This window comes from Pogona vitticeps, chromosome 3 (genome assembly GCF_051106095.1).
Source record: "Pogona vitticeps strain Pit_001003342236 chromosome 3, PviZW2.1, whole genome shotgun sequence".
NCBI lineage: Eukaryota > Metazoa > Chordata > Lepidosauria > Squamata > Agamidae > Pogona > Pogona vitticeps.
The window spans coordinates 72,137,661-72,162,489 of NC_135785.1; the positions used below are offsets into that span (position 1 = coordinate 72,137,661).

At 39.6% G+C, this 24,829-nt stretch overlaps 1 protein-coding gene across 9 annotated transcripts in view; it reads right to left on the reverse strand.

Moving 5' to 3' along the window:
• Positions 1-24,829, reverse strand: part of FAM53B (family with sequence similarity 53 member B) — a 145,036-nt gene that overhangs the window by 61,154 nt on the left and 59,053 nt on the right. For all 9 annotated transcript variants that reach the window (XM_020791508.3, XM_078391197.1, XM_072995422.2 and 6 more), the window contains one exon: positions 19,414-20,192. In XM_020791508.3, coding sequence (XP_020647167.3) covers positions 19,414-20,192 — 779 coding nt within the window. The remainder of the gene's footprint in view (positions 1-19,413; positions 20,193-24,829) is intronic.

Consider the following 24,829-nt stretch of genomic DNA (forward strand, 5'->3'; position numbering starts at 1 on the left):
TGCCACAATTATTCAACCCCTTAAAGACTACCACTCTGAAGAAGAGAGGTTCATTCAGGTGTTTTCGATCAGGTATTGAAAACACCTGTGGATGTCACCGAGCACCAATCAAGCATAATAAGCACCAATTAGGCAGCTTTAAAATGACTGTGATACTCAGCTCCGTCTAGACATTTACTGGTGTGGTTACAAACATGGTGAAGTCAAGAGAATGGTCCAGGAAGACAAGAGAAGAGGTGATTTGTCTTCACAGGAAGGGCAATGGCTATAAGAAGATTGCAAAGAAGTTAAACATACCAAGAGACACCATAGGAAGCATCATTCGCAAATTCAAGGCAAAGGGCACTGTTGAAATGCTACCTGGTCATGGAAGAAAGAAGATGCTAACTTCGACTGCTGTGCGCTACCTAAAGCGTAGAGTGGTGAAAAGTCCCCGTGTGACTGCTGAGGAACTGAAAAAAGATTTGTCAGATGTGGGTATAGAAGTTTCAGCTCAGACAATAAGGCGCACACTGCGTAATGAAGGTCTCCATGCCAGAACCCCCAGGCGCACCCCCTTGCTGTCTCCCAAGAATAAGAAGAGTCGACTGCAGTATGCCAAAAGTCATGTGGGCAAACCACAAAAGTTGTGGGATAGTGTTCTGTGGACTGATGAAACAAAATTAGAACTGTTTGGGCCCATGGATCAACGCTATGTTTGGAGGAGGAAGAACAAGACATATGACAAAAAGAACACCTTGCCTACTGTGAAGCATGGCGGAGGGTCAATAATGTTTTGGGGCTGTTTTGCTTCTGCAGGTACAGGGAAGCTTCAGCGTGTACAAGGTACCATGAATTCTCTTCAGTACCAGGAGATATTGGATGAAAATGTGATGCAGTCCGTCACACACCTGAGGCTTGGGAGACGTTGGACCTTTCAACAGGACAATGATCCCAAGCATACCTCCAAGTCCACTAGAGCATGGTTGCAGAGGAAAGGCTGGAACATTTTGGAGTGGCCATCGCAGTCACCAGACTTAAATCCGATTGAGAACCTCTGGTGGGACTTAAAGAAAGCAGTTGCAGTGCGCAAGCCTAAGAATTTGACTGAACTGGAGGCTTTTGCCCATGAAGAATGGGCGAAGATACCCGTAGATCGCTGCAAGACACTTGTGTCAAGCTATGCTTCACGTTTAAAAGCTGTTATAACTGTAAAAGGATGTTGTACTAAGTACTAAGATTGAATGTCACTTGGGGGTTGAATAAAAACTAATAATGATGTGAGCACAGAAAAGACATTTGTGGTTATTTCATTATAAACTTAAGGTTATATTTCTCTGACCTACAAGTGCCTCTTTCATGTAAATGTAAGCAAGATGACTGAATGATCAAAATCAATGTCAAAATGGCCAAAACATTCAATTTCAGTGGGGGCTGAATAATTTTGAACACAACTATAATAATCATGAATTTAAAGATGTTTGTCTCCAGTTTATTAACAACGGAAATAATTTACTTCTCACTCATAACAGAGGAAAAACTTTACGAACAATTTATCCTAAATGTTTAATAACCACAATATACCTGGTTGTAGCATGAAAATCTTAACAGAAAAAATATTAGCGTACCTCCCCACATCCCTAGTAACTCTTAGCATCTCAATACAATCACAACTTACTAATATTTACATATGCCTCAACCACTGACATATGCATGACTCAATTCCTCCATTTACTAGCTACAGGACTTAGAAGTACCAATATATTTAGTTTCCTGGATTAGAATCTATCTCTCTAGATACCCAAACTAGAGATGGGGCCATCTCAGCATTTCTGATGACTCAACGAAGGACAAAATTGCCCCATGAACCAATGAATAACAAATTTATTCGTTGATTTGTGGGGGTTTACTAAAAAAAGGGAATCCAGGGTGCCCTTTGCAAAGATGGCAGCTGCAGCTTCCCTACCCTAAACGAAGCCTCAGCCGCCATCTTTGCAAAGGGCAGCCAGTTTCCTTTTCTACAGCTGCAGAGGTGGGGTGTTGGTGGGGGTGGGGGCTAAGGTAGGGAGAGGCGGTGGAGAGTAGGCTGTGGGGGCGGATGGTTATCTATCAGCACACTGATCAATTGATCAGCAGGCCATGGGTAGAATGGCTTTTTTCCTTCGTATGGGGTACGAATAAAAATGGGGAAATATTCATCAAGCCGTATTTGTCAGGACTTAAAATTTGATGAATACAGATCAATGAATATATGAAGAATTTGTTATATTCATTAAAAACCCGATCCTTTTTAATATTCGTCCCCATCTCTACCCAAACCTGTGGTTCATGTGCTATGTTTCATGAAACACATTGGCTATATTAGAATTTAAGTCAACAGCTAAAATCACCATTCCCCTCTCCCCCTGTGCTGTTTTTCAACTAAACATATTTTTTCACTCCCTGGCAGACCTCCTTAGGCTGTAGAAAAAAAACACCTTGTATGTGTTAAGCAACAAAGATGGGGAAATACAAGCTGTGTTTGCATCAGAGAACCTTCCCTGTTTACATCCTTATGGGTGAAGCAGGCATAGACAAGCAAAGGAACATGTTACAAAGTTTCTTTATGTCTTCTGGAACACATTGTGCCTGTTCCATCAACGTTATATTCCCACTGGAAATATAAGGTATGTGGAAAAGACAATCAGTACTTGAGGGGGCACATAACAGTGGATGCACTTATGCAATTACTACCATGGGTCTATAGGAGAACATTTCTGCTTATGTGTCAAGCAACTAACATGTTATGAAATATATAAAAGCCAAGAACCACTAAGATTTAGGAGAAAACTATCAAAATTCTGGGCATGTGACACAGCCCAGGAAATAGCTATGATCAAACAGGAAGAAAAACAACTGGGTTGCCTCCTTACCAGACTTGCTGCCCTTTGGTTCTGTTCATTAAGAAATGTTCTGACAGAGAAATAAGTTAAGAAAACAGATAATCTCAGCAACTGTTTTACATAGTGGAGAAGAGTGTGTTCAAGTCACAAGACTGCTACAGTGTCCATAAGGTGGCCTTCAATCAGCCTTCTTTTGTTTGTTCTATGTTCAAAGAAGAGGAAACAGATCTCCTTCAGCAACATGAATACCAGAGTCATAAAGTGAAATACATGAAATGCAATGACGAGAAATATAAAAACAGTAAGAAAGAAATCTAGTTGCCATGACTCAACTTCCAGATAACCTCACCTGGATGACTGAGAATCTTCACAGATATCTTGTCTTGTGGAGTCTGTTTTGATAAATTGCTTTGGAAACTTTGCTAAAGGACAACATACACAACTTATTAATAAATAAAAATGTAATAGCTCAGAGTTCTGCTTGTAACCGAACACTACTGAACATACATTTAGAACAGCAGAATATTTCAGACCAGAGAAAACAGCTATTTATTCAGTATTGGGTTTTGTTTTGGATGAAGGACATCCTCGAACCTCTGCCACACCTCTGCCACAGGAATCCCCTGGGAAATGAAAGGATCTGTCTATTTCCTTTCATTTCCCATTCTTTTCAATAAACATGGCAGCTCTGTGAGCAATGATTAAAAAGGCAAACACTCACAAAGCTGCCATGTTTATTGAAAAGAACGGGACAGAGAGACTGACAAGACTCATCCAGCCCACTGACTCTTACCCCTTCCCTTTTGGTCCATGGGGGAACCAATGATACTGCAAAGCACACCTTTCAGAATATCACAAAGGTTTATGAAGATATGGGTAAGGAACTGAAGGACCAGGGGTGCAGGTCGTTATTTCATCTCTCCTCTCTGTTGAAGGATGTGGCCCACGAAGGGTGAGAAGAATAACAGAGGTGAATACCTGGCTCCACATATGTTGTCACCAGGAACGTTTTGGTTTCTTCGACCATGGTTTGCATTTCCATACAGATGGTCTACTCGGAAGGGATGGGGTGCACCTTACTACTGCATGAAGGAATATTTTTGCTCACAGACTCACTAATCTGATCAGGAGAGCTTTAAATTGAGTTCTCAAGGGGAGGGTGACAATTTTCTTGAGGACAGGAATCTAGAAAGGGCTGTGGTGAATAGCCAAAACAATGTAGAAAGAGCAGGGCAAGTAGTATGGCAGCCCAACAGTGGGACGAAAAACAACTTTAGTAAAGGGCTTGCAGAAAGAACACACAGTCTTAATGCACTGAATACGGGAAACAAACAAGATGAGCGGGAACTCCTAATACAGCAAAATAAATATGACATAATAGTTATCACTGAAACCTGGTGGGATGAGACTCATGTTTGAAATGTAGTTATTGGAGGATATAACCTATTTCAGAGAAACAGACCTAGTAAAAAAGGAGGAGGAGTAGCTTTACGTGTTAAGTGCTTATATTGGTGAAGAAATCCAGGGTATAAATCCAGGAAGCCAGGTTGAGAGCATCTGGGTAAGAATTAAGGGGGAGAAAAATTTGAGGGATGTCATTGTGGGAGTATACTACAGACCCCCAAGCCAGTCTGAGGAGTTGGATGAAGCCTTCCTGGAGCAGATGGCCATGCATTCAAAACGGAAAGATGCAGTAGTAATGGGAGATTTCAACTATGCTGATATATGTCGGCACTTAAACTCTGCCAAGAACACAAGGTCCAACAAATTCCTTACTGGCCTCGCAGACAATTTCATGGTCCAGAAGGTGGAAGAGGCAACAAGCGGAACAGCTACTTTAGATCTAATCTTAACCAACAGGGAGGAGCTTGTTAATGAGACTGAAGTGGTGGGAGCCTTAGGTGGGAGTGACTATGCTCTCTTGGAATTTGTTATACAGTGGGAAGGGGAAGCCAAGTGTAATCTCACACACATTCTAGACTTCAAGAAAGCCAATTTTCAGGGAATTTTTGGCTGAAATTTAGGGAAATATTGGCTGAAATTCCATGGACAGAGGCACTAAAGAGAAGGGAGTTTAGGATGGATGGGAATTTTTTAGACCTGAGATACTAAAGGCACAATCTAAGACTGTTCCAACAAGAAGGAAAAATGGGAGATGTCTAAAGAAACCAGAATAGTTGACTAAAGAACTTTCAACTCAGAACATGAGTCAGCCGTGTGATGCGGCTGCCAAGAAAGCCAATGTGATTCTTTCTTTCTTTCTTTCTTTCTTTCTTTCTTTCTTTCTTTCTTTCTTTCTTTCTTTCTTTCTTTCTTTCTTTGTTTGTTTGTTTGTTTATTAAATTTATACCCCGCCCCTCTAGACCATGTCTACTCAGGGCAGCTTACAACATAAAATAAATCAATATAAAATATATATAATCATAAAAATACAATTGCTATATTAATTAATTCAAGAAAGGATTACCAAGATGGGGTAGGATAAGGAAAGAAGAAATAAAAAGACTTAGCTGACTGGAGGGAAGGCCTGCCTAAACAGCCAAGTTTTTCACTGTCTTTTGTATCAATAGGAGTATAGTGTCTAGATCAAGGGAATTGATAGTACCACTCTATTCTGCTTTGGTCAGACCTCACCTGGAGTATTGTGTCCAGTTTTGGGCACCGCAATTCAAAAAGGATGTTGACAACCTGGAACGTGTCCAGTGGAGGGCAACTAAAATGGTTAAAGGTCTGGAAGTCATGTCCTACAAGGAGCGGCTTAGGGAGCTGGGAATATTTAGCCTTACAAAAAGAAGGTTTAAACATTAAAGCCATGTTTAAATGTTTGAAAGGATGTCATGTTGAAGAGGGGACAGGTTTGTTTTCCAGGACTCCAGAGATAAGGACACAGAACAATGGTTTCAAACTACAGGAAAAGAGATTCCATCTGAACATTAGGAAGAACTTCCTGATGGTTAGAGCTGTTGGGGAGTGGAATAGGCTGCCTCAAAGGGTGGTGGAGTCTCCTTCTTTGGAGGTTTTTAAGCAGAGGCTGGATGGCCATCTGTTGGGAGTACTGTACTTTCATGGATATTCCCGCATGGTGGGGGGGTGGGTGGTTGGACTGGGTAGCCTCAGTGGTCCAACTCTATGAATCCAAGACATTTTTAAATATTTGCCACTCTGTTCTGGATCAGGCCAGAAATTAGAAAAATACCTCTTTTTCACTACAACTTCCAGAATTCGTAAATAGTTAGTAATATACTAGGAGTAGTCATCAAAAAAAGTAACTTTTCCAAGATCTGGATTTGGAGTGTCATGAACGAGGATATAAATTCTTTTGAAGTACACAAATCTACATATTTTGCTATCCAGACCTCAACATTCAGGATGCTTCTCTAGCCTGAGGGAAATCATTGTAATTCTATTTGGGGAACAATGTTGATTTTCCAGGACTGTCAGTTCTGGGGAAGATCACATGGGTTTTTTTATCACACACCCAGCTGACATGTAGAACTGGGACATGTCCCTTTGCTGTTTCCTCATCTTAGTAAGACATGTTTTATCCCAAAATAACATCTGTAAAATTCTGTGAGGAAGTGGTAGTTATCCATCACACACAAAAACCAGCAAGATCCGTAATTAGGAAGTAATGTGGGTTGTTTCACAGCATTTTTTTTTATATGTTTAGATTATCAGTCATGGGAAGCAGTATGGCAGAAGTGGGCATGTTGTATCTTGTGATTCATCAGGGCTGGGGTAGATGTGTCCCTTCATTGCACTGTAGTTGAATTTCCCCTTCAGTGTTTATATTTGCATTTCCAATACCTGCTGCCACTCAAACAGAAATAATGAGCAAGTGTCAATGAGTTTGAAAGCAAAATGTGAGAACACGAAATCCAAAATGTGATAACAAGGAAATGCAATGAAAACCAAAAGGATACACAGCACAGTTTGGATTCTGCTACTGTTAGGATACCTGGTTGTTCTAAATATGAGACCAATGAACATGAACTTATTGTATTTTCCATGTATAAGACTCCCCTCCACTTTTCTAACCCAAAATTAAGAAATCTAAGCAGGGCTTAGCAAGTGGAGGGGAAAGCAGGGATCAAAGCACTGAAGGATTGATTTGATCCCTGCTTCCCCTCCATTTTTTTATGTTCTCTCCTCAACTTACTTCCATATATAAGACGACCCTCAATTTTTAGTCTAAAGATTTTAGACAAAAGTATCATTTTATACACAGAAAAATATGGTACTTCTCCCCTTCTTTCATCTAAATACAGTGGTGCCTCGCATAGCGAGGTTAATTCATTCTAAAAAAAACATCACTATGGGAAAACATCGTTAAGTGAAACGAGTTTTCCCATAGAGATGCATTGAAAACCGGATAATCCGTTCTAATAGGAACGGATTATCTGGTTTTCTCCCTCCCCCCGCGGCTTGGATCTGACCCGCGGCGGCTACCTCAGCCATGGCTGGACTCCCTAGAGTCCGGCCATGGCTGGGGTAGCCGCCGCAGCTCAGATCCAAGCTGCGGGGGGAGAGTGGGGGGTCCGGATGCCTTTCAGGCATCCCGGGCTTGGATCCCACCCCCTGCCGGTTACCCAAACCATGGGTAACCGGCGGCGGGTGGGATCCAAGCCCGGGATGCCTGAAAGGCATCCGGATCCCACCACCCTCCCCCCGCGGCTCGGATCCAAGCCATGGGGGGAGGATCGAAAGCATAGCCGGACTGTTCGGCAGCCGCCGCGGCTCAGATCCGAGCCTCGGCGACTGCCGAATAGTCCGCTCCCAGCCTCCCCCCACGGCTTGGATCCAAGCCGTGGGGGGAGGGTCGGAAGCATAGCCGGACTTCAGCCGGCTAAGAGGCCGGCGATTGGGCAGGAGGAGGTGGGAAGCTTCGCCCACCTCCTCCCGAGCGAACGGCGGGTTGTCAGCCGGCTGAAGTCCAGCTATGCTTCCGACCCTCCCCCCACGGCTTGGATCCAAGCTGTGGGGGGAGGGTCGGAAGCATAGCCAGACTTTCAGCCGGCTAAGAGGCCGGCGATCGGGCAGGAGGAGGTGGGAAGATTCCCCCCACCTCCTCCCGAGCGAACGCCTGCTTGTTCAGCCGGCAAATGGTGCCTATGGGGAAAACATCGCAAAGCGATTTTTCCCCATAGGCAACATCGGTATGCGATCGCAAAAACGATCGCAAAAAAGGCATCGTTATGTGGATTCCTCGTTATACGAGGCACTCGTTATACGAGGCACCACTGTAATTTTTTGTGTGTCTGTTTAAGAGGCTCTCTTTTCGGAAGCCACAAAAGAACCCAAAAGTGAAAATAAAAAGCTTTTTTGGTGTGTTTTTTTCTTATGTGTTTAAAAAAAGTCCCATTCCTAATCAGAGCTTCCAGTTATTCAAAAAAAATTGTTACTATTTTTTTCCACAAATTTTAATATATTTAAATTGTAATATAAGATGTTCTCCTTGGCAGATTTTTATTAAACTTTACTTTTTAAACTCACGTTGTCATAGGTCTCCAGGTCTGACCTTTAAAGGCAGCATTCTTTAACTTTTGGTCAAAGTGAAGTAATTAACACTACTTTGAATCCAGTCGATTAGCTTTATATCCATAAGTTGTTTCTTCTTCACTTTTGTAACAAGAGAACAATAACAGAAAGCTTCTGGTGCCTTTAAGACTAACAGATGTATTTCAATGTGATCTTTCATAGAGTACAATCCACTTCTTCAGACAAAGCAGCTTTTATCATTATTTTCAGCACTAAAACACAATGGATGCCGCCACCACCTCAACAAACAGAGAGCCTCCTTCATAATGGGAGCCAAGAATTCCAACTGTATTGCTGAAATAGTTAAAAGTTTTAAATCTTATAATTACAACAGGGTAGAAAGGTCATATTTTCATTATGCTTCTACTGCAAGGAACATGAAATGTTTTGTTCTCACTTTTCATTAGATCTTTAAAAACTGTTCAGTGGGGGCTTTTAACATTTGAGTCTTCTATGGACAATGTCTTCAGGTTAATAAGCTGTCCTATATTCTAGGTGGCAGACAGCCAGATTTCTTGTTTCTCAGCCATCATCCAAATTTTTTTACCACCGGGAAGGTTAAGAAGCAATGTGGATCTGAGATCCAAGAGTAAACCATAATGTTTGTTCAAACATTGACAGCATTTTGGTTGGTCCTAACAACTGTGCATTTTGGTTTTCATTTCTCATGGATAAGATTTCTATTTGTCCAAGATTTCTATCTGTCCCATCAGGAAATAAAGCAATATAGAAGGGAAGATTAAAAAACATCAGTAAGTCAGAGACTTTGTGCTTAATGCTTGAATTGTACTGTCTCTGTGTCGCATGTTTTCACCTGTTAGTTGAATTCTTCTATCCACCTGCTTTGCTTACGGTAGATTCGGCCTTATTCATAGGTTTCACAACCCAGACTAATAACTCCAGCTAGTCTTAGCTATTCAAAATTATTACTTTCCCTATGACAGTTCAGCATATCCTCTCCACCCCCAGTGACAACAGCGTATGGACATTTAGAGCATGTATTGATTTGATGTAGGACTGAAATGATACATGATTTAGCAATGCAAGCAACAAAAACTATGTAGACAGCCAAATTAAGTCATTTTAGATACCTCACCGCTCTCTTCAAAAGCACTACAGTCTGACGCCTTCTTTCACTCGATCATCAGAAGTTCGTGTAATTCTATTATATTACATAACAATTCTGTCCTCCTGCCTTCCCAAGAGGAGAAAAGCATGTCAAGGGCAATACTAGAACAAATTGAGTTTTTGTGCCTTTTTAAGTGTTATGGCTTGATTGATGCCAAGGATTAAACCAGCACTAAAAAAAAAGAGAGAGAGAAAGTGGGGAAGGAAGCTCTATGAGCAGCTGTTCAGCTGCTGCATGAACAAAAAGAAACAAAACACAAAACCCCACTTACAGTTCCTCAAATGCCAAAGTGAAGTGCTGTATGCACTGGCGGCTTTGAATATCTAAAGTTGCATGGGCACAAGGTTTCTCACACACATATTTTTCAGCTGAAAGCTTTTCAGTGTTGAAAAGACATGGCAGCCTGCCTTTCTCCTTCTCCATAGGGGGCAGCAGGAGATGATGGCCCGACAGGAGCTGTAGATGTTTGGACAATTCAACCTCCAATTCCCACTAACAAAATGCCTTTCAAAGAAGCAATGGCATTAAGAACCAGTTGGATAATGTTTAGAGCTCATGGGATGGCTTTCCAAGACAGCCATACACAAAACCATGTCAAAACACTGGATGCATCCAAATTCACTACTCAAAGAGAAACAAGCACAGGTGTGCTTGACCAGTTTCAGATGGAGGCTTTGTTGGGTGTCAGAGTTGTAACATGCCATTTCTGAAGTGGAATTTCTAAGCCTCTTGATTTGGCACTCAAGCAAACCTAGTACAGTAATATAAAACATGTTCTTAAGTAAATTCTTACTATGTGTTTTGAAGAGAGGGGCATGAACCCTGAAGCCAGGTGCATACAACAAAACGATGTTGTTGTATGCATAGTTACGCTGTACACATGAATTTGGGGGGTGGGGTGGAGAATAGATGGCAAATGACATCTCCTAGTCTATTCTTCATGTTCTGCTTTGCACTACTGCAAGTGTGCTGGTTGAACCTGTCTGACACAAGATACACAGGAATTGTGCAAGTTTCCCTGCTGGTTGCTGCTAATCTAAAACAAGCAAGGGGTGATAAAAATATTCACAGATACTGCAGCCAGTGCAATAACTGTGAACCAAAATCTCTGTACAATCAATAAATTTTCCATGAAATTACATTCTTATTCCCACACACACTAGAAATAGGGAAGCAACTTTTGAGATGGAGACCTAAACTGAAAGCTGATCACAGACTTAATTCTTATTTAAATTCTTATTTAATTAAAATGTGTTCTATTGTTCATGCACAAGGTTCATGCCATGACTGACAATGATTCTCAAGCAGTTAATCAACAAAAGTCTTGTGCATTTTGAAGATTAATAAATTTACTCTAGCCAATCGAATTTTAGCTTTTGAAAGTTTGTTTTTAAGAAACCCTGACTAAGCTCATTACTTTATTTCAAATATACTTAAATGTCTATATTATTTCTGGTTCAAACGTAAACTTTGTTAACACAACCACCACAAATCTGCTTTCCTATGGCTGATCGCTGCTGCAATGATCAATTATTAAATTGGCCAAGCAGTCATATGAATGCTTTGCTCGCATTTCCAAGAATAAATCCATTACATTATTTTGAGATAAAACTGCAGAGCCTGCAGTGAACATGAACCTTTAAAAAATAGATTATAGAAGTGATAACAATGCTGATAGCCAGAAGCATGGCAGAAAAAAACACACCACATAGAAGAGGATAGAAAGGAACCTGTATTCAGTAGCCCTTTTTGATCTTCTTACTGGGTTCCAAAATATCAGTGTTCAATGACAAACAACATATAGGTAGAAATCCTGACATCATGAGTGACTATAATCATACGTATTTCAGATCCTCAGTGTGCAACAAAATCTAGAACATGCATAATGATGCTTAGGTTTTACCTTATTTAATGTTTGTACTTATAGTTCCTTCATTCTGGATTTCATACGTATAATTTATATATACAGAGAAAGAAAGAGACATAGAACTAGATCCAGTTCCTTCATTCTGGATTTCATACGTATAATTTATATATACAGAGAGAGAAAGAGACATAGAACTAGATGCAGTAGTGTATTTTGCAAATCCTTCACATAATATTATGGTTATAGTTCCTTTGCTCCATGAGTTTTGGAGTCTGCTGAACAAATTTGAGTCTGAACATATTTTTTTCTAGTGCAGATAGGGACAGACTAATTCACAAACAGGGTATATAAAGGGACTGTTCTTCTGAACTTGAGGGGAAAACACAGAACTCCAGACCAAGTTGTCTTAAAATCCATAGTGTTGGAAAGGAGTTTGGAAGTTATCTGACATAATCCTTTGCTCAAAGCAGATTGTACATGAAAATATGTACCTATGGAATTCAGAGTAGATGGCCATCACGCTCTTCTTAATATTAACTGGGAAAGAAGAATCCACCGCCTCCTAAAGCAGTCTGTTCTACTGCTGAATAGCTATCACTGTTAGGAAGTTCTTCCTAATACTAAGCCACAAGTGGCTTTCTTGTAATTTCCAGTCACTGGTTCTTGTCCTGATCTGTGGCACAGCAAATAACAAGTCTGCTCCATTTTCTGCACAGCATCCTTTTAGATATTTAAAGACTGCTATCATGTGCTAACGTTGGCTGGATAGCTCAGTGGCTTAGGTATCTGGCTACAGAACCAGAGGTTGAGAGTTTGATTCCCCACTGGGCCTCCTGTGAGTAGACTCAGTCTGTGAGGTAAGCTGTACAGTCCCCCAGGATGCCCCCAGAAGAAGAGAATGGTAAACCACTCTTGAGTACTCTGCTGGAAAACTCTGAAAAGGGTCACCACAAGTCAGAATTGACTTGACAGCACATGATGATGATGATGATGAACGGCTAAACGTACCAATCTCTTTTTACATTTGCTCTTAGGATTTTATTTTTCCAACTCCTTACCATCATAGTTGCTATTCTCTACATGTATTTTAATTTGTTGGTGTCCTTAAGAGAGCGTGTCCAGAACCATTGTACCAAAGGATATAAGGGGAAATGTAACTAAATTATTTGCTGAAGCAAGTTGTGCTACTATCACAGCATTCTCACCATCTATCAAACGAGTAACTCTACCACAGGAAAAGAAGTCTGATGTGATTTGTTCCTAAGAAATCCATGTTGACTCTTAAACACCCCCCCCCCACAAACAAAAGCATTAATTTCCAAATGCAGACAGAGTGAAAGCTTCTTGATCTGCTCTTAAATTTTGTCCAGTATCAGTATCAGGATGAATGGTCTACAATATCCTAGATTTGGGTTTGTTTTTTTCTTGAAAATGGGGAAAAAATCAGCTATTTCCAGGTTTCGGGCACCTGACCTATTCTCCAGGAATTCTCAAAGATCAAACACAGTGGGTTTGCAAAAAAGAAAAGAAAAAAAGTCCTCCCTTATATCATCATGTGTTGAGTAGAACTTCCCTTGTAGAAGGAGGCGAAATATGAGATGAATAGTTCTACCATCTGCCACCAGTACACAATTTGCCATAGTCTTGTACTAGCCCACCTTCATTTTATTAATACTGTAGTCTTATTTCCAACATATCCACAGAAACTCTTTTTGTTATTGCATCTCTCGTAGGTCATAGGTCATTCCAGGCGTTTGTCTTTCTTTCTAACAACACCCCATAAAGATTCAAGATTCACTCCTGTCATGTGCCTCCTCTTTCATCTTCTACATGCCAGGCTTCTTTAAAAAGGATTGCTGTCTTTAATATTGTGGTTGCATTGTTTTACACAATCCCTGCTTTCTTTCTTTTTTCCAAGTTTTTTTTATTTCTAAAGAATGAAAAGACAATTGACCATTTTACAAATATTAAATACAAAACTATTCCCCACATTTCTCCAAATCACATATATACCTTTCCTCATCACCTTTTAAAGAAATATTGACCAACAATCTAAGTCTCTTTTCAAACCACATGTCTCTATTTTATCGGCATACTTTAATAATGGCTTCCAGTTTTCCTTGTGAATGCTTGCAGTGAGAGATCTTGGGCTTTTTTCCAATTTTTAGCTATTTCAGATCTTGCGGTACCTATGAGATTTGCAATTAATTCTTTATATTGTAGATTCTCATTTCCCTCCGTGAATAATGAAAATAACAATAATGTTTCATTAATTTCTATTTTTTGATTAGTCAGTGTTTCTATCCATTTAATTACCTCCAGCCAAAAAGCTTCTATTTTGGGGCAAGAGATCCACATATGTGCCAGAGTTCCCTTTTGTCTGCAGTTCCTCCAACATTTATCAGATATATCTTTATTAATTCTGTGTAGTTTTGTAGGGCATAGATGCCAACAGTGCACTACCTTTAGAACCGTTTCTTTTGCACTTGCTGAAATAGATTTATATGGATATTTTCTCCAGATTCCTGTCCAAATTTCTTCAGGTATATTAATATTTAAATTTGTTTCCCGCACTGTTTTAGATCCTCCACCTTTTCCATATTCTTTTTCAATAATGCTTTTATATATTAGTGAGGTTAATCCTCTCTTTTTATTTTTATCTTTTTGTATACAATATTGTTCGAATTCAGTTAACGTTCTCAGAAGGCCAGTTTTTTGTTGTAAGTGAGTAGCGAAACTTATTTGTTTTATTTGTAGCCAATTGCTTTTTATTTGCTTTGTTTTCTCTTCTATTTGCCTGATAGTAAGTGGTTTCCCTGACTTGAATAAGTCATTAATTCTATATATTCCAATTTGCTTCCATTCCTTAAATTGTGCATATTTTTCTTTAGACTTAAAATCTGGGTGATCCATAAGGGGACACAGAGGGGATGTTTTACTATGTTTTCTCCATATCCTTAATGTTTCAGAAAATTTTATTGCAGGAAAGGGAAAGAAGATAAGATTTATAAATAGCGTCAAATACAGACAGGGTCAAAAGGGAGGATTAGGGATACCACAGCTCCAAAAATATTATGAAGCTTTGCAAATAAAACAAATTATTAAACTTATACAAATTGACGAAACTTGTAAAAATTCAGATTGGGTTAAAATGGAAAGTGAAATGAAAATGGACATAGTGAACAAGTATATTTATACTACAAAAACAATTGGAAAAGGAGAACAAATACAGAACCCATTCATTTCTGAAACAATCCCTGCTTTCTAAGAATCTCACTGATCTGTATAAACACCAGTAGGTTCAAACTCACAGTGACCCTTTGAAGAGCAGAAAAGGCAATTTTACTCTGATCAAAAAACAGAAAAATCTAACATCATTGCAGTGTGAGCTTTCACTAAGTAAACACACTTTTAAAGTTCTTTTACGATAACGCTGTTCTGCATAGGAGTCATTCCAGTTAATGTCAAGGCAGTATAAATGATAACGCTAATATGTTATGGTATAAATGCATCTAATTTTAAACATCCATTGCATATTAGACCATTTAGAGTGCATATTTGAGACACACACAAAAAGCATTTGTGTAGATATAGCAGGACAACGTGAACCTCTCTGCTCCTCTTTTTTCATTCCTGTTTTTGAGGGGGCCTCTGGAGCTTCACTCAATGTTGATGATGGTACTGGTGATGATGGCAATTGTTAAAATATGTAACATGGTGCTCCAGGAAGCATGATTCTCTTCTGAACCCAGCCACACAGCCTTTGAATGTTATGCTTTCGTTTAAAACACACAAATAATAAAGTAGACTTGCCATAAGAGTCAAATCAAGAGTTCAGACAGCCAAATACCTTCCTGATCAAGAAGCTGTGCATGCTCAATAGCCCAAGAGACAGCAGTGTAGTTTTTGACACAGTTTGAGTAGTCTCCTACATTAGCTCTGACAGTGTAGTAATTTGACAGTCACAATTGGTCACTGCTAGTCACCCTGTCTCCTTAAATTTGGCACGTATATAGTATCTAACTGCAGAGCACAAGCTCATATTTTCCTTTTAAATGATCCCGCTACTTATTATGTACAGCAAGCGGTAGGCAATCATCATTGTCATTGCCATGTTGCAGGAATGGTGGGTTGAGGACGAGAGACTATGGCCCACTTGCCCGGGGCAAATGAGTCCTCCTTGTGTGTACACTGGCTTTCAAGGCTGAGGTCAGCGACAGCTCTGGAAATTGAGATTTCTAATGGCAATGAATTCCTACTGTGGGCTAACTGGATAATAATCCAGTTCTTAATAAATTAAACTGATATAATTAAGTTTGGAGCTTTTGTTTAAAAGCTAAGCAACTGCTTCCTTTTTCCCTTTCCTCTCTTCATTTAGCATTTCAACCATAACCTCTCTTAAGCCACACCTTCTAAACATTTTTCCCTCAGACTCTTAAATCTTCATTCTTATAGAATTTTAAAGATATATTTTCTGATCCTCCCTAAGGTAGTTTTAAGAAAAGGTATTTTACAGAGCACATTACCAAGAATGCTTTTAGTATAAATTAGAAGAATGTGACTGATGATTTTGCATTTAATTAAAGCAGTACTGTTTGATGAGAAAATCTGATCATAATTATAATTATATGGGAGTCTGCTTTACCAGAATGCCTCCTCATAGAATTCCATCATGTTGGAATTTTTAGGACTCTGATGTACTGTACCATTTAGGGATAATTTATTCACTTTGTCCTTTCAGATGGTTTAGCTCACCCACACAAGAGAGACTGTTTTGTCACAAAATACGGTAGAGCAATTTTGTATTGTCTTCCACAGCAGGTACAGTGGCACCTGGACTTGAGAACGTCCCTACATACAAACAATTCGAGTTAAGAATGGCTCCGTTCTCAAAAAGTTGCTTCGACTTGAGAATGGAGCCTCGACTTAAGAACAAAAAGAAAAAGAAAGAAAGAAGAAAGAAAGAAGAAAAAGAAACTTTCCTGCCCTTTTTTGACCTAAGTTCACCTTAGGTCAAAAGAAGAAAAATTTAAAAATTTAAAAAATTCACCCCTACTGGTAGATATGGATTAACCGGCTTTGCATTAGTTCCTATGGGAACTAATGCTTCGACTTAAGAACAGTGCCTCGATTTAAGAACAAAAAACAGCAGATACGGATTAAATGGTTTTCAATGCATTCGTATGAGAAATAGTGCTTCGACTTAGGAACGTTTCAACTTAAGAACGCAGTCCCAATACAGATTAAGTTCTTAAGTCGAGGTACCACTGTACTTTGTTATACTGCAGAACATACTGTGCAATATTCCACCCTTGCCAAATATAGCACATTGCTCTTTGGGGATCTCTTCAAATACAAAGTGTATCTAGACTGTAAAAACAGTACATAGAACACAATTGTTCTGTGTACCCCATCATTAGCACAGTAGTTTCTCCAGTCTTTCTCATTTAGTTTTTTATTTATATGTTAGTACTTTCAATTCAGATGAACAACACAGTAAACTTACTAGGGGAAGAATTGACACTCTGGGGAATATCTAGATAAGGAGAGGAAAACTCATGTCCAATAGAACACATGTACCCTCAGGCTGTTTCTGTGACCTCTGGAGCCCCCAGCTTGGCACCATTTAAAAAACAACAACACTGACAGAAGGTGCTAGTTCTCAGATTCACTGAAGCTGCTCACCACTTACCTAAATTCTCAGAACAAGGACGTAAAGCAGAAACAGAATACTATGCTTACAAGGAGAAACAATTACAGGCATTTTGTCTCAAACATATGGACTTCTGATCAAATTCGAATAGTGTGGGGAGAACGGAATATTTCTTTCTCTAAGGATTGCTTCTCCAATCAAAGCCACCGCTTTTTCACACTGCATTCAGGGAAGAAGTAGCTCAGAAATTCTGATCAGAACAACTGGCCTACATGAGAAGCCCATGTGCACTCACACTAGTCCAAATCAAATTCACAGCTTCCAATAGCTTTATTTTAATGAATATACTGTATATGCGCTTGCTCCAAAAAATGGCCATATTGTTATTGTTTTGATTTATATACCACCCCATGTCTCAGCTAGTTTCCCCCTTCTTAAGAGAGCAGTCTGTGATCTTGTTTGTATGTGAACTACCTCCTGAACATTAAAAATGCTAAAACAACATTGTAAAAGTGGCACTTGTGAAAACTACAGAAACTACATTCAGGACAGACATGTGATTGCAGAATTCTTCATACTTAACTGTTCTGAAACATCATGTTCTTTTACAGCAATTCTGATATTCTCATTTTCTGTTTTAATGGCTTTAACATGGGCATGATGTAATTGGAGCCCTGCTGGCCAAATGCTAAACCAAGGTTTGTTTCATTCAGAGGTCCTTTTTGCACTTTTGACTTTCATCCTCCACCTTCAATACCAGACTGGAGCAAATGAAACAGCCCATATGGACCTGACTTGAAATATAGATAGCTACATATTCTGAACTGTTTCCACAAGTAAAAGAAAATGAAAAGGCCTTCACTGATGCTAGCTGTGAGATTTCAACCTGGGACTCATAAAATATAATAAGGTTGTTTTTACTACCTATCCAGTTTATTAGCTAATAAAACCAGTTTAGCATATTACATTTCACTGACACATATTTTCAAAGGAGGACTGCAGATCTGTGTAACATACCATTTACCCCTGAAGTCACCTAAACATTATTTTCTTACCCTTTTTAATCTGCCAAACTGAATTCTCAGCTACAAAACAAAATGAATTTATTCTGTTGGCCACAGAGTTATAAAACATTGTAAAACATTGTGTTCTTATACAAAATAAAATGAGTTTCTGCTGTCAAAAAAACTATGTCAAGTAAGGGAAAATAAAGGATGAATTGCTGCTTTCCAAGCAGCAGTACTAGCAAAAGCACAAGAGTACCTGCTAACATCTGGTGCCGTTTACTAAGAGGGATCCCAAACACAAATGGAATCCAAGGCACTAAACACAAGAAGATGCGATTGGATCTTCATGGAGGTACAACAGCTGTTTGAAGCACATACTGCCAATATGATCAATGTTAAGAAAAGTATTATAGGTAGTGGAAATTTAAGCGGAGGGTGGGGCATTGAAGCTTTTTGGCAGGCAAACAGCAATAAAGAAAAGCTGGGAATTATGCCAAGGAAGCAAAGTTAATAACTTACTGGGGGCAATGGTGTGGGTGAAACTATCAGATCTTTAAACCCAAATTCATCTCCAACCAACCCAAAGTTGTCATTATTCCATGAACAAGTATATGTCTATAAAATTATTGAAAGAAGAAATGCTGAATCATAAATTTTTCATTACTGGATAAGAAAATGACACTGGTTTAGGATGCTGTTTTTTCCCCGAAAGGCCTTTCGCAGCACTGTTATGGGTTGTGCACCTTTTAAAGGTCATTTATCCCACAAATGGAGACCAAAAGTTAAGAAATCGGTGGCACAACATCCTCTCTGACAGCACTTCTGATCTCATCTGCACACATTTGAGATCCCCCACTGCAGGGGAAAGTTTTGCCCTCTGTGTGCAACTGAAAATGAAATGCATTAATGAAGTGGAAAATTACAGAAGGCAAGATGCTGCTTGAAGTCAGTGCTCTGTAAGCTAGAAAACATCCCAGCTTTGAGAATTCACACAGAAATTAGGTGAACACTAAGCGCCCTTGAGGTTTCCTCTCCTTTCCACAGCACCTGCTTGAAAGCATCCCCTCTGCAGTTCTATGCAATGTAAGATTACATACTGCAAACAAAAGCCCATTTTGCTTAGTTGTAGGAAGCATACTTTCATTGCAGCAGGACTGAGTTGAAGTTATTTGACATCTGACAATATGAAAGGAAAGGAGGCTTAAACAGGTATGTCTTCGGGACAAGAACTATCTCCTGTCTATATCAGTGTACACTCAACAGCGCAGCACACTGTCTTTATGTCAATAAATGGCCTGTGTGTTTTGTAAATGTCTGGCCTAACTATATCATTCCTTAGTGATGTAATCAGGTTTTACCTGGGTCATCTTGGCAAGGTCCAGTGAAGGTCTTTGCTCTTTTACCTCTTCAGGCCGCCGCCGTTTAATTCCAACTTTCTTGTCATTAAGGACACATGGCTGGGACCGACTTCGGGAGAGCCCATTAGAACGCCTTGTCAGCTCTGGGGTTGAGGCAGGTGTGCTATTTGCTGAGGGCAGACAATATTCCGAAAAAGAAATCTGATCATGGGAACAGGAGAGTGAACGTTGGATATCAACCCTGCTAATCTCTTCAGAGCTGTGATCATTTCCCCAGATATCGCTTGTCTGTCCATGTGTGGCCGATCTTCTCATTCCTTGGCATGGCTGACACCCAAATCTGTTGCTAAATCCAGACTGGTCACAAGATGAGGAAAGAGCATTGGACCTGGAAGGAAGGCTAAAGCTTGAACTCCTCTGCATGGTTGCGAATCCATTGGAGTAGCGCTGAACACTACCCCCACTATAACACCGCCTCTTCTCTACGGGAGTCCAAACCTTTGACCCTATAGGCCTCCATGAAGCCCTGCAGCTAGACATCTCGTCAGAAAAGGAAAGTGACCTACATTGCCGTTTGCTGGGAGGTGCTGAGGGGTTGCCATTGTGGTCACTGAGACTGAGGTCTTTGATCAAGTTAGTCACTGAGCATGTGCTAGCTGCCTCTCTCTGCCATATGGAGCTTTCTTCGCTTTTATCGGGCAAACAGTCCCAAATGTTGGTGCTTGGCTGCTCAATCTGAAGGGGGCACTTCCTGCTGAGATCTCGCCATCTGTCATTTTCTAGTTTTGAAACGATAGAAAGATATACATTCATTAATGCCAATTAGTATTATGGTTCACTTGCCACATCATTAATTTGAAAAACACACACACACTCATACACACCAAAAATCTCCTGGGACACTTCACCACAAATCAGTTAATCTTTATGACTCAGCTTCATAAATATTATGAATTAGCATGATAAGTAATTATTTTAGGATGGTGGGAGAGACAACTTTCTAAGCAACAGAAACAACAGATATTGTTGAAGAACTAACAATAAAAAAGAAGAACAAGCTGAAATGTATCCTTTGTGTGTGTTTTAAAGGAACCATTTTTTACATATAAAAACATGCTTATCTGAGACATTTTGTGTTTAAAATTTAAGCACAGGGTTTTAATATGATTACAACAGTTTAGTGAAGATCAAAATTCAGAACTGACATGGTGCTGTTGACAAATAACAAATACTAAACTTTGATATAATTCAGTCTATAAAAACAATGTTTGTTCTGGAATATGGTTTTAGGTATATACAGCAGTCCTGTCAAAAGCAAATCTCCAAATGCTGTCCCCACCCCATGGCAGTCCTTCTGAACATGCTTTAGGACATTGCTGAACCAAACAGGCTGTACTGCAAAGAACTGAAGAAGGTGGGGGGGGGATCCTTGAAAACTGAGTAAGAGCTATTTAATGGAAAGTACTTCCATACAATTTGGGGGTGGGGCGGAATCCAAGTTCCCCCTTGGCCCCTACGTCATAGCCTGATTAATCACAATCCCTCAGCCCTGTATAGCATTTTTAGGAGGTAAATGGCTGCAGAGGGGCAAAGGAGGTGGGAAAGTCCCCTTCCACCGGATTTATTACGTACACCAAAATATGGATCTATTTCCATGTTTTCTAAGAATACAATTATAGCCTCCACACATTAGAGGTCAAAATGTTTGCATTAGTTTCATGCTCCAGCCTGTTGGATTACCTACCAGGCTTCTCACATGTTGTTCATATCGTTTCTTTTAGGAAACAAGAGCAATTACATTTTGTTCCCATGGGAACATGAATAGAAAGATGAACAGTGCACACCATTTTGAATCCACATCAATCCCTTGTTGACAGATATAACGGACAAGAATTACAGTTTTTAAAAGGACTGCAGAAGATTGGAAATCCAAAACACTTAGGAAATCACATATGTTAGTTATTTCAGTACAGGGGTGACCATGTGCACACATTCAGGTAACCCAGAAAATCATCATTGATCCAAACCAACTGCTTATCATTCAGTTTTGTAAACTGATACACACACTAAACACACAACCGTTAACTGTTAGACCTCCATGCAAATGTATTCAAAAGGAAAGTGTAGATACTGAATTAGGAAAAACAATCAAACTATTCAGCGAAACAAGGCTCTAAGGAATCCAGTACTGCCAATGGTGAATGTACAGTAATGCACTTCCAGTAACACCACAATATTCAGAGTCAGAAAGTTCACATTTAGGGCCTCAGAAAGATGTACTGTAAATAAGTGCTTGCTGTGCCCAAAAACCAATCTGCTGAAATTGTTTGTGGATGCAGCTATCCTGCCTAGTTTAGAATATGACTTTTTTTTCTCGCTCTCATGAACACAAAGCAAAGCAAGACACATATACTGTATTAAACAATCGCATCTAGGTTTAGACGTCATTTATTTCCCCATCATATTAACTGCAGCCAGTAGAGCATTCTCAGGTCAGGCCATAAGACAAAAGAAACAGAAATAGAAGCTAGTTTATTGGCAACCTGCCATAACCCTTGGAGTCTAAAAGTCACATTTAACAAAAGATTCTGGTAATCCTACACAAGAGGCTACAGGATACCTCTCAGGCACTCCTTTATTTCTACTCCTTTCTTTGATTTCTGCACAAACTATAAAAGCATAAAAGAAACAAATTAATGGGGAAAAGCCTTACCTTGAGCAGCACTTCCTCCCCCTTTACTTTGAAATACTAGCTCCCTTCTACACTACTTTACAAATTACTTTCCTCTACATAATCTTACATTTCTGTTGGGATTTGAAGGAAGCACAGTCCCAAATGATCAAGGTAGACTATAGGGAGTCTAAGAACTAGAGCCCCAAGTGCTTTGAGGAAATATGAGTAGATATCCTTTTGACAGAAAATATGAAATACCATTTTTATTCTATTGAATGATAAACGGCATCATACATGATGATCAATAACCATTTCTGTTTCTCTGTACAGTATATACGACTACATATTACATCAGAGGAATGCTGTTAGATGAAGCCTAAGATAATGGCAAAAGGTATATTCATGTGATTTTTATACATTTTACCAATCCCAATTCTAGTTATATGCTATAAATGCAAAAATTCTGAAGTCTCTGGACCCAAATTATTGTTTAAATTATTAACCTTAAATAGTAGCTTCTCGGGAATTTCAAATTGTTTAAAACTCAAGTTTATTTGATTAGTTAAACCATGAAGACCATGGGGATTTGCAAGGGGGTATCACACGTCTTTTCAAAGCAACTGATCAGAAAGAGTTGTTGTTGGCAAAATCACTCTTCTTTCTTTCTCTTTCACATTTCTGTATCCAGTTCCAATTTCAAGGCCATGGTCTGTTTCCAGAAACCACTACAGTGGTGCCTCAACTTATGAGCTTAATTGGTTCCGGAACTCCGGTCGTAACTCGAAATGGTCATAAGTCGAAGCACCATTTCCCATAGGAATGCACTGAAATGCAATTAATCTGTTCTGGTCGAAGGAAAAAAATCACACACACACACCCAAAAAAGCCTTCAAGACCCATCGGAAATGTGATTAATCCCTTCTGGCTGACCAGGGTGGTGGGGGGGTGGGAGAAAAGCAAACAAACCATGTAAGACCCTTTGGAAATGCAAAAAAAAAAAAAAAAAAAAAAAAAAAAAGCAAGAAGCAAACAAACCGTGCAAGACCCATCAGAAACGTGATTAATCTGTTCTGGCAACGGGAAAAAAAGAAAGAAAGAAAAGCAAACAAACCACGCACAACCCTTCAGAAAAGCAAAAAAAAAAAAAAAAAAAAAAAGCAAAGCAGAAAGCAAACAAACCATGCAAGACCCTTCAGAAATGCAAAAAAAGGAAAGCAGAAAGCAAACAAACCATGCAAGACCCTCTGGAAATGAAAAAAAGCAAAGCAGAAAGCAAACAAACCATGCAAGACCCTTCAGAAATGCAAAAAAGCAAAGCAAAAAGCAAACAAACCGTGCAAGACCCATCGGAAATGGGGGGGACCCAAAAAGCAAACAAACTCTGTAAGACCCACCGGAAACGGGGGGGGAAAACACCAAAAAAACAAACAAACCCTGCAAGACCCATCGGAAATGGGGGAAAACCCCCAAAAAAACAAACCCAGCAAGACCCATCACAGCACTGAAACATAATCCCACCACCCAGCCCAAAACCATGCTGCAAAACCCAATCAGAACAGTTTTTAAAAAGTAGAAAGCAGCACCTTACCAGGCAGTCTGAAGCCTCCTCCAATCGCACTCACACTAACTGCTGGGGCGAAAGAGCTACAAAGAAGCAGCCTCTTCGCCACCAACTGTTAGCAATTAGAATTCCCCGCCTTTTTGGTTGTAACTTGAAGCTCCGGCCGCAAGTAGAAGCAAAATTTTGCAGCCAGAGCTGGTCATAACTCAAAATGGTAGTATGTTGGGACATTCGTAAGTCGAGGCACCATTGGGATAATGATAGATAGTCCGTGTTATCTAGGAAAAGCTTGTTCAATGTAAGATTTGGTTTCCTTGCTAGATATAGTATCCTAGTAGAAGATGGTTTTCATATTTGGACACAAGCAAAACGCAGTTAGACTTGGGCTCATATGCTCCCCCATTTCACTGCCACTGTGTCAAAGAGAAGGTCAGAAGTTTTTGCTCCTATTTTAGACTACCACTACCTGGCAGGTCATCAAAATTCTAAACTGTGTTTAATGTTAACAATGATTGGCTTGTTTCAGCTAGCATCATAAACAATTGTTTGAAACTGGTTTGTTTCCACTTATTATAGGTAACAACAGCTTGCCTGGGTTGAGATGACAAGATACCCTCAGTTCTACTGAACCAAATTCGTTTGAACTCTCCCTCACAACTATACCAAAGGAAAAGTGCAAGTGTGAAGGCATGTAGGACAGAGGCTCATCAAGCTTGCTCTCATAATACTAAACTGTGATTAAATGTTATGTCCCAAACTTGCAAAAACAGGATCAATTAGTATAATAAAATAAACTACTTATGTTCTTAGCCTCACCAAACATATGTTTAGGTCTCAGAAACAAACCCAATATCCTAATTTTAGACAATACTATTTTCCCTTCCTTCCAGATAAAAAGTATTTAATGTAAGTGCATGTTTATTAACATATAGTAGAAAACAACTTGCAAATCCAAAATATTCATGCTGTAATCCCAGGTCTGTAAATTAAGACACCTATTTTAAGGCCTGTTCAGATACATTATGCTTGCTCTCCTTTTCAAAACCATAAAAGAAAAGGTTCTGGACAACGTGGGAGCGTATAATTCCCCCACCCCACAAGAAATGCTTGAGGCTTGTGGGTGAAAAGACACTAACACTGGAACTACATCATAATTCAACAAGAGCTGCTTATTCATTTCA